The sequence below is a fragment of the Genypterus blacodes genome, unplaced genomic scaffold (genome assembly GCF_046128005.1).
Source record: "Genypterus blacodes isolate CSIRO-AG114 ecotype Tasmania unplaced genomic scaffold, CSIRO-AGI_Gbla_v1 ptg000067l_1, whole genome shotgun sequence".
In the NCBI taxonomy this organism is placed as follows: Eukaryota; Metazoa; Chordata; class Actinopteri; order Ophidiiformes; family Ophidiidae; genus Genypterus; species Genypterus blacodes.
In genome coordinates, this window is record NW_027466879.1 from 17,106,132 (window position 1) to 17,117,858 (window position 11,727).

The window sequence follows — 11,727 nt, forward strand, 5'->3', positions numbered from 1 at the left end:
TACCCAATGATATGTATTACGACGGGCTGCTGCCTGATGACATCATGATCCGATGTGAGCAGGGGTGTATTTGCTGAGTATTATAACAAGTATTTGCATGTTTAATTAACATTGAGATATAAATGTCAGACAATTACTTTAGAATTGTAGCTGACTGTGCTCAGTTTCCAACGGTGCGTAACGTGTCAGCGTTGCCGCCCTGGAGGCAGACGGGCAGAGAGAAAACCCGTGTGAGGGATTTCCTTCCAACGTGTGTGTCTGCTGTGTGAAGTGAATGGAGGAGAAGTGAGTGAGTGTCTTCTTTTCATTTATTTCAGTCCCGACATGTGCTGGACACACAATGTTGATGTGTGGCAGTAACTTAAGCATTAACAGACGCCAAGTTACACACCACACATGGCAAGTCAAGATAGTTTGGCCACTAAAAACACCAGACACACACATCATTACTGTACAACATGGATGACAGAAGCACACACACACACACACACACACACACACACACACACACACACACACAAAACCACACTGCGCACATACATTCTTTTTCTTCCATGGGTTACTTATACATCTGGCCCCTATGTGTCTATATGTGGTTGTGTGCGAGTGATTAAAGGAAGCCCACAATTTTACATGCAAAGACAACAACATCATCTCGGCTTGTAAAATGCAATTCTTCGCCATGTTGGATGTGCAAAGTTACAGACTCAGACATTCAAAAAAATACCAATTATCCTGCCCTGCTATACTCAGAGAAACACAATGTAAAAGTACAGACTTGTCCAATTTCAACTAATTATATGTTAGTTACACACTTTTCAGGGATTGGCATCACCGGTATAGTTCGGAATCTTTGGTTTGAGATATCAAAGGTAATAATGCTGGGTACACACACGCACCTGCCTTTACACACACTATCATCATGAATCATTGTGTTCCATTGCATTGAAAGCATTTGGTAAATAAATATGAGCCCAGTATCAAGGCCTTATCGTGACAGCATTGATACAACAGCATATGACTGCTCAGCGTTAAGGACAAAGGCTCCTGAGGCACGGCAGCAGGTTGTGTACCTTACAGCACACACTTCCACGGACACATTAGGTCTCATCGGAGAAAAGGCCGGTCCGCTGACAGCCAAGGGCGAGCTGGGCTACAGCACATAATTCAGCCTGCCTCTCTCTCTCTCTCTCTCCTTACAGAATGCTTATGTGCTGGCATTTGCCACGAGAGAATCAGCAGAGATCAGCCGGGCTAGAATGCCAACCCGCTAATGCCGCCATTCATCTCAGACTTGGCATTTTTAATTTTGTGTCGCCGTGCTCATTCTTCAACTTTTTAATGACTTGAGCTGAAAGAGCCCCGCGCCACGTCTGAACACTGAATGTCACCGTTTGCGGTTCTGTGCCCCACATCTCACTCGGATTTACACACTTCTGGGTCAATGACTCACAGGCTGGGTGGGACACTGAACTTTGACCTGGGAAAACACACGCAGATCAGCAGACACACATACACACACACACTCAATCTGTGGATGCCACGTTAATGGACGGCAGCAGGAAGAAGAGGGGCAGCAGAGAGGCGAGACGGTGGCAGGAAAGTGTGTGTCGGGAATAAACACAGCTGACAGCAGGTGGTCTTGTCGTAATGAAATTGTCCATGAATTGACGTGAGGAGAGTTATTATGTACTAAAGAAGACAAAAGAATTCTATGTATGCTCAGTCAGTAGCAGACTCTAAAGTGGCAGTAGGCTCTAGTGCATAATTACACGCAGCAGGAAAAGCTTGTACAACCCATTTCAAATCAACCCAAGCTAAGGTGTTTAATGGCGTTTGCAATTTTTATTCCTCCGGATGGGGTCTGACACAATCACATCGCTCCACCCCCTCCTAGCTGAAAGCACAGATAAATCAAACCAACCTTTTCAAAGGGAGAAGGGGCAGAAGGTCTAACAGCTCAGGAGATTCTGTTACTCTCGTTACACCAGTTGTTTCTAAAACTGTGGGCTAGGGCCCACGACGGGTCACAGGCCCGAATATTTGCGGTAGGTCTGTACACAGACTGAGATTATGGTGGTTTGATGATCGGTTCCCGAGGAAAGCGATTTATTTCTGGCCTACATCAAAAGAACATATAAACAATGAAAACAGGAAAGTATGTAAGAAACACAATGAAAGCTGCTCTCAAATGAAGAGGAAAGGGGGAAAGAGAGAGAGCTAGAGGCACAGGGAAATTAATACATTACCATATGGTCTGCTGCAGAGAAACTGGGGAACTTATCTCACACACACACACACACACACACACACACACACACACACACACACACACACACACACACACACACACACACACACACACACACACACACACACACACACACACACACACACACACACACACACACACACACACACACACACACGGCGGAATGATTACATGCACAGTAATAAACACTGACATTTTATAACCATGTAGACAAGCGTCTCCAAGCCTTTAAGGTCAAAGTGCACACACACCTCCTGACCACATTCTTGCAGACACTTGAACTCTGGGTGAAGAAGGAAGATTAAAGACACCGCACTTTTACATCACCACGACCCTCTCAAAGCTTCACCATTTTACACAACTTAAATGTGCGCCTCAATTCAGCTTTCCAGATTGGTCGACCAATCATATAATCCTGATGGGTTCCAGAGTCACTGTGTGAACTATGCCAGGTGTGAACTTATTTAATGCTGGTGAATGCACAATTTTGTGAACATTCTAATTTTTTTACCTTTCTCTCTCATAGAAAATGTAGGGAGTGGCGGAATTTGCTGTTACTCTTGTGATGGCATGGCTGGAAACTGCTCGAGGGATTAGTCTGAAACAAGGAAGTAATCAAACTGGTTTGTCATGTAAAAATGTTCCACACATTCAGTTAAAAAACAATCACACTATCTATGGGTTGAAATGTGCTTCCACATCCAAACAAATGATCTCAATACAGCAGAAAACAAGTCCTTAAACCAGTTTCTATGTTAACCATCTTGAAAATGTACAGGCAGTCTTGGCATTTCAGCCTCAAACCAATGGGTACAGCTGCTTAGATGAAATAAGAGCATTTCCTGCTATAAATCACCTACACTGTTACACAATTACATCGGCCACAGGCTGTACAGGCTTCTAGGGTAGTGAAACTAGCCTGGTGTTAAAGACACACTGTTACTCGTAATCCTTTGTCGACAGGAACCCTGGCTGGGGTTTATGTTAAAATAGAGGCATAATTTACACTTGTGTTAAGTGTGTGTCTCTGTTTTAACATAACTGCCATCCAGGGTTTCTGTCAGCAGAGGATTACATCACAGCAGTCTGGTATTAATACCACCATGGCTTTACTGCCAGGGACGTTTATTTATCCAGAATTATACCCAATGGAAAGACCATTTTTGTGTCATTAGGCTCAGAATCTTAACTTTCAGTCATCTGTAGCCATAGTTATTTCATGAAAAGTGTATTTCCTTCATTTTCCAGGGCATGTAATGTCTTGTGATGGATATGAGGGTTGGAGAGACATTTACATCTGGCTAAAATGAGTCTCAAATGTGTCTCGAGCAACCTACTGATGTGGTTGGGGCGAACAGACTTGTAAACGTCATTACTTGTCCAGTGTATGAATCACCAGCTGTGGAGTCTATGGGCACAGATCATTTCAGCCTCTGGTGATCAGTTTGCCTCAATGACTTTGCTGGCAGTTGCTCAAACCACTCCGTATTTGAAAAGAAATCAGAAGAGCTCTGTAGAGCCGGCGAGTCAGCATGCTTCCTGAAACCTATTTCAACATCAGCTGCTTTACTGACAACAAGCTTTTCCCTTACCACTATTGCCCAGTAATATTACATTAGCAGAGTTTTTAACCTCTTCGTGCAAGGACACACACACACACACACACACACACACAGTATGTGAGCAAGATGTATTCAACCACGTTTTTTTTCTCCACAATTTTCCTAATTTCAGCCACTTTCCCACCACCAAAGTGGCAGTAATGGCAAGAGTTGTTCCAATTGGTCAACGGCAGCCGCCATTGTTGGAAAAACTGACACATCATCAGCTTATTCTTCAATGAACTTGGCAACAAAATGCAAGCAAGGAGTAGAAGTTCATTACTGGCACCTCCCCCAAGCACAGAGCTGATAAGGCTGCAGTGGGTTGGGCTGAATTTGTTTGGTCTACCCACTTCTTTGGCAGACTACCACCCACTATCTGGATATGGATTTGAACACGAACACGAACACACGAACACACACACACGAACACACACACACACACACACACACACACACACACACACACACACACACACACACACACACACACACACACACACACACACACACACACACACACACACACACACACACACACACACACACACACACACACACACACACACACACACACACACACACACACACACACACACACACACACTCTGAAAGTAATACTTAAGAACTCTAACTGAATGAGACAAAAAAATATTTAAAGTTTGTCATACTATAATGTATACATCACTGCAGAATACATTTACATTACTACATTCGATCCAGAGGTGTTCAGCTCTTTCACAGTACAGTGTGGTGGGATGTGAGCTGCACTGCAAACTGTAACATCCCGATTTAAAATAGCTATTGGTCACATTACATAATGTGTACTTTATCGCTGGTAATCCACAAGTTATTATATAAGTGGAAATGTAATGTGATTGATAAAGCTTCATGTGCATCAGTCTGATTGCTTTGCTTTATCCATCACTGACTTGAACCTATGCTCAGCACGCCTCAGCCCTCAGGCTACCCTGCTATGGAATTAGCACCATAATGGTGCAGAAGAGACCTGAGGGCTGGTTAGCTGCGGCTCTACATGGCTCAGGTAGGATTAGAGTCAAAAGCCTGACACATGCAGCGCTGCATCTCACTTCCTGTAACTTCTCATCCTCACTTGTTCGTCATATAAGGACAGCGAATTAGAAGAGATTATACATTTATTTACCAACCAGTGCTGCTGTTCATCTAAGCAGTCCCTTTGCCATAGCAACACATCCGTGTCCCCTGGCGATATACATTTAAGCCGGCACGTATTTCCATTACAACTTCATCACAGTTCAGTGCCTGACAATGTAGCAACTCATTTAACATTGATACATGATTATTCTAATTAGAAGCGTTCTCCCTGTTGTTTGTATCGTGCTCTTTCAATGTCCTTGCCACAAAGGCAAGCCACATGCAAAATGTCATGGTTACCTCTGCTCCTGATTACATTTGCTCTGCCAGTTTGAATAATTTGACCTGATAACAGCGGCACAGATACCAAGCCCCGGGATACTTTTAAAACAAATCACACATTTCAATGTTCAAGAAAAACCTTTGTCTTTTCTATTTATGACCTCTTCAGAGCCATAACTGGTCCAAATATCACATGGCTGGTTGCATTGTTGGTGAGGCACCAGCGAGCAGAGCGCCGTTTTGTTTTATTCCCCGCCTCTTCTGTTCCACTTCCACAGCGACACATCTGAACTCTACATTTGTCAAATAATAAAAGATCCATCATCCTTCCTCTGATTTACAAGGGATTTTTCCCCTTTTTTTTTTTTCTGATTTCCCCCCTTTGTCTCTCTCGCCGCAGCCAATGATTCGATTTGCAACTGCTGTGATCATCAAACCAGCAACACTGAAGTCATAATAATGCAACTGCAGAGATTCAGATGTTATTTTGACATAACCCTTGCTGGCTGTGGTCTCCCTTTATTGTTTTAGTTCTCTTCTTTTTCTGTGTCTTTCCGTCTGTATGTACAAAAATAATCTCCAAAAGAAAATGAGTTACACACAAGGAACCGTGTAAAAGGACCATGACTATTTGGTGACACTTTAGTTCAGAGTTATTCATCAGCAATAACGATATTGTACATTACCTGTACAACCCATCTGTACAGGCAGTGATATGTCACCGTCACCACAATGCTCAATTTCGCACTAAATGCTTTCTTCAATAAAAAAATAGAGCAAAAGTTTCATTCATGATACAGCACTTTTGAAGAATGAGCCACACTCAGTCAACTTTGTGCCGATTGACAAATGAAAAATCAAAGAACAGCAGCAAGAACAGCCAGCCAGTCATGACGCTGTAGAGTGGGCAGACCAGGCCTCACACCTCCCCACTGCTGGAAAGAAAGGCTGCCAACCCTCCACCCTGCAGGATCCTGCCAGTTTTACCCCACAGCCTTAGTCTCTGCATGTGAACTCCATCTTTCCCATCATCGCTTCCTCCTCCTCTGTCCATTTTGTGCGAATTAGCGGTTTAAATTAGCTCATTCCAGCTGTGAAAAGCCATCACAGCCGAGCGGAAAGGTACGCTTCTCATCACCCCCGAGCAACATGGTGTGTGTTTAATAATACTTCACCCCAACAGGACAGGACCGTCTGTGAAGCTCAGTTTTGATAACGTGGAATTCCAATGTGAATATTAAGCAGGTTCTTGGTATGTAAAGCCTTAAAAAATAACTATTTAGTATCTTCACATGCTGAATCAGTCACACACACAAAAACAAAGCTGTATTTTTGCACACGCTGCAATAGTCAGGGTTTCCCACCTTCATTTAAACCTTTTATTAATTTAGTTTGTACTCTACGGAACGGCAATTATGCAATTATCAATAATAGACATGGCTGGAATTACACAGTATTCTGGGATTTTAACAATATCCAACCGCAGTGGCCTCAAGCCGCGTCTGTTCTGACTGCAGTTACTGGTAACACTGTGGGAACTTGAGAACATGTAATCAGCGTGGTGATCTGTATGGTGATGTGGGTGTTCAAGCATGCATGTACGGCAAATGGAATTGAATGTGCAACCTTGAGAGATGGAGTGAGAGACAGAAAGACAGAGAGGGGGAGAGTGACGATGGGGTCGTGACTTTGTTTAACAAACAGCAGCATCATCTGACACCACAGAGGAAACCGTGAGCAACGGCCTCACAGTTTTTCCAACATTTTTGGCCGAGTCACGTCATGCTGCCTCACAGTGCGACATGGGAAGACTGATGGAGCCGCAGTCTGAAACATGCGCAGGCAGGCAAAGACTGGGAGCCTCCAGCTGCAGATACACACTCCACACTTTTCCGTCCATCCAGCATTTCAGACTGTTAATGTCCCTACTGACTTCATTCATGGGTGTTCCACAGTAAGCTGGGAGAATCTCACTGAACTCACTACTTCAGCTGCCTCACACAGGCGCCAGTGTCTCATCCTGCTGCAGAGCGCCAACCAACAAGTCACTTCTCCAAAAAAATCTAAAAGCTGTTTTAACTACTTCATCATCTCCAATTACCGACTGAAGCTTTGCTGAAACGGCTGATAAGGAGGCCTCGTCTGTTGATGTTTCCTGCGGTGTCACCCTCCACCGCCGGTGCCCCTATCTGCCTGTAACCTCCATAAACACTCCACTGATTAGCAGGAAAAAAAGAGGCTGAACAATAGGATGTTACTTTCCCCCTCGAGCTGTCAGGAAAACCTCTCTGAGATCTCTCCGACAAGGAAGAGGGTAATGGGACATCCTGGTGGGACAGCGAGCTAACTGTGCACTTGTATGTACAACAATGCACCTACGGACACAGTCAGTCAAACACACACACTAAACATTTGCTACTTGTGTTGTCACAATTACCCTGCAATATTTGATGCTAAATATTTGCCAAATGCTGCCAAATGATGGATTTCTGGTTTCACAAGAAAACAGCTCCTGCAGGCAAAGATTAAAAGCACAATTATGAATTTCGTAAAATTTCCTACAATATTTCTTTTCCAACAAAATTTCTATTTCAGAATGGTTTGGTAAAGTGGAAATCTCCACTCATGAATTGATACAGGAAGGAACCTTTGCGCTTGAATACCAAAATAGGTTCCAACAACTGCTGAAGTGAGTCAAAATGTGTTTACAAAGTTATAGGGAACATAAGTAAGAAGGTCTATATGCACACTTCACTGTATAATGAAGTAAAAATCCTAGTTTGTCAGAAACCTCAGTTATGAACAGGATACTGTGATAATAGACAGAAATGGAACACAGGCACTGAGATCCAGTTCAAAGCGTCTCAAAAATCCCCTGGCATACAGACTGCAACAAAAGAGACCTTATTCCAGATAGGGTGGTGTGGAGATGATAACAGCAGAAAATCTGATTGGCGAGAGCTTTGATTTGAAGAGCCGCAGCATCACGAGAATGTGTGTGTGTGTGTGTGTGTGTGTGTGTGACAGAGCCTGAGAAGCCAGTTAAACTAATTCCTCTGGCACAGGCAACGTCCTTTAGATTATTGGAAATTGGGCATTTTAATTAGCTGCCGTGACAATGCGAACCCTGATTATGCTGTCAGGCACAGAGCTGCTCACACTGACAATTCCACACAACCTTTTCTAGGGAGGAAAAACACAATAACACCAACCAAGCACAGCAAAACCCGACTATAGTAAAAGAAGAAGAGAGGTACAATTGTATACAGCTTGCTCTAGAAATTCCCCCAAACATACTAGTGTATCAGCACACACACACACACTGCACTATCATAACCATTGAAAATCAGGATACACAAAAACATCAAAACTGTCTGACAAGGCTGCAACCACAGCACAGAGAGAAGCACAAAGACAAGGTTAAACCAGAAGAGCTTTAACAAACTGAGAAGCCCAACGGGTCCAACAGCAAAGAGCAACCACACCAAGATCAACACAAGTAATCCAACGGTCCATTTATTTACTCAAGAGTGGGAACCTCTTCTGAACACAGACAGCATAAACACAGATGAGGAAGACGGGCCGTGTGTGTGTGGGGGGGTGGGTGTGTGTGTCTGAGGCAAAGAGATGGAACTCTGCATACTGAAACAACTCAACAACGTCAAGCCATTTAACTTTACTACTTCAGCAGTGTGGTTTTGGATTGACGCTGGCCAGAAATGTGACGTATATTAACACGTACTTTTACGGCCACTGGGAATAAATTATGTGGGATTTCTATGGTTAGACATTTTTTCTGCTATTGTTACTACAGCTCAACACGACACAGACATCAGCAAGATCCCATTATTATCATGATCTCATTATCAAAATCTAACAAAATAAAATCTAATCTGATCCATTTGTGAATCATCACAGAGTTAAGGCAACACCCAGGAAGCAGCAGCAGCAGCAGCAGCCGGAGTGTGGAAACCTCCCTGCTTTGTTGTGCAACTATTTGGAACCATTTCAAACCTCCAGAAAGAGAAGAAATATGTTGAGATTCAGGTAAAGCGGGGAAGCATGGAAGAACAGGGTTAATGGCCCCAGCTCAACTACTATCCATATAGATACAAATTGAATATTAGCTAATTCACCAGGTAAGGAACCGAGTCAAGCAGCCTGGCTTGGCCCCTTTATTTCCCCTTATTACACTCACATACCTGCAGTGAGATTTTTTATGACGACAGCAGAAATAATTGATTGATTTTGCTCTGCCAAATAGAGGACCGAGGTGATAGAGAACAATTACCTGCCCCGCCCGTGTTTAAACAGATTAAATCACCCACTGTGTAATGGCAGCAGCTGGGTGCAGCAGATCACCTGGACTCTGCATTAATCCTACACACACACACCAACTCCAGTGAAAGTTTCATATGACAGAGTGTCACCTTGGTGGCCTTGAGAGAGAGAGAAAGAGAGAGAGAGAGAGAAAGAGAGAGAGAAAGAGAGAAAGAAAGAGAGAGAGAGAGAGAGAGAGAGAGAGAGAGACACACACACAAATCAGCTGGAAAAGCAAAAAGGCTGCTCTGGTTTACTGGAGCAAAGTAAACTGAGAAAAGAAGATAGGGCAAGAGAAGGGGCAGGTGGAGAACATACATGACAATCTCACACACGCATGCATGCATGCACACACAGACACACAATTCAACCTAGAAGAGTAAGAGAAGCAGTGCTGTGCAGACAATCAGACATGCAGAGCAGTTCAGACATACCCAGCAGGAAAGGGTGGCACACATTGATAGAGGCAGACACACACACAATGAAACGTGTCCTTCCTCATATGCACACAGCCACACACAGCTGCATGTGATCACCTGTATGAGACTTAACTTTCATTAAATGCCTAAAATAACTTTTGCATGTATAGGCTTGGCTGGAATCCACCCCGTCCACCAGTACCCAATCAGTCTTACCAGCACTGTAGTAATGGTATTAGTACTACTAGAAGTCTTCAAGCGGGTTCAACCAAACATACCCAGTTTCTTGGTGTGAGTTTACAGATGTACGAGTTGACGTAAACCTTTCACGTGACATGGAGTTTAAGGAGTATGGCCTCGGGTATAGCTTTAACCATTAAACGTGTGATTAGGTGACACATCAGCTGACTGGAGGGACAGCTGCTGCTCGGGACAACAATCTAATTAAACAGTTGTAGTTAATGAATCACATCTCGGCGGAGATTCACCCCGGCGTTCATAGGTCCACTTCCTGATGCCTGTTCGCCCCCCCCCCCCTGCTCGACACTTAATGCTGACGCGCTCCACAGGCTCCAAGCCCCGTGAGCAAGGCCAGTACAGCCCGATAGGAACACCCTGCACCCCGCATCGTTTCACCCGTAATTCGGCGTGAGCAGCAAACCTTATCTGCCGGGTCAAGCTTGTATCACGCTAACCGGCGTGGTTGTGCTCCGCTCCTTGCTGCTACGGAGGAGACTCTCTCAGGCACAGCGGGAGGACTGTGCACGCCCGCCGGCCAGTTCTGCTCCCCGCTGCCCTTGTCCACACTCATCTCCAGCAAATCAATGCATGCACACCGATACTAGCAGGGCCTTTATCTGATTCCTCACGGCATCGCTGCGGCGCCCAGTCGACCCCCCCAAAAAGAGGAAAACGGACAACAGCGCCGAGTTTAACCGCCCCATCTTCGCTTTGTCCTAGAAGAAAAGCCGCACGCACAGGGAGACGGGCGGTGCAGCCCGAATAGACGATCGAGGAACGGGATCCTACCTTCCGACTCAACGATGTTCCCGAGTAGAAGTAGTAGGCTATTCCCAGAACCCACAGCACCGCAAAACACATCAATATCCTCGATTTCCTCCGCATGCTTGTCTCGTTTGTCGTCCGTCCGCCCGCCAGCCCGTGTACGCGATGGCCGTGGCTCTGCTCTGGCTAGCGGCTCGTCCCGGTGGGCTCTGTCCGTTCAGGGCACTTCGCCGTGCGGGATCGGCAGACTTCGTCAGTCGGTCAGGGAAAGCGGAGGCAGCAGGAAGCAGCCAGCCAACATCACCGGGGTTAGAGGGCAAAGGCAAGCCGACTCTAATCCAATCAAACGCCGGCTCAGGCAGAGCCCTGGAGGAGGGCCGGGTCCCGGCAGCGAGCCGTGCCGTGCAGAGCCAAGTAGAGGGGGTGGAGACAGGAGCCAGGAGGAAATGGTTGTTGTAAAAATTTCTGTGATTTTGGCTCTTCGAGTCAGAGGTTCCGACTGTAGGACTTTGCCTTAAAGCGACGCTAGGGGAGCCAGAGAGCAAAGACATTTAAAATCCATTTAAAAGGAGAAAAGATGCTTCCACTGTGTTCCATATCATAATTTTCTTTTTTCCATCCATCCATCCATCCATCCACCCATCCTCAGTGGAATTACAAGGGTTATTTCAATGATTCATAGTTTGTTATGATGCACTGAAGACTTCGAAAC

The 11,727-nt window shown here is 45.0% G+C and overlaps 1 protein-coding gene across 1 annotated transcript in view; it reads right to left on the reverse strand.

Annotated features, from left to right (window-relative positions):
* galnt2 (UDP-N-acetyl-alpha-D-galactosamine:polypeptide N-acetylgalactosaminyltransferase 2) overlaps positions 1-11,416 on the reverse strand; it is a 37,341-nt gene extending 25,925 nt beyond the window's left edge. Inside the window, exon 1 of the mRNA XM_076155597.1 lies at positions 11,040-11,416. Within this exon, the coding sequence (XP_076011712.1) occupies positions 11,040-11,135 (96 nt within the window). The 5' untranslated portion in view covers positions 11,136-11,416. The remainder of the gene's footprint in view (positions 1-11,039) is intronic.
* Positions 11,417-11,727: the final 311 nt, after the last annotated feature.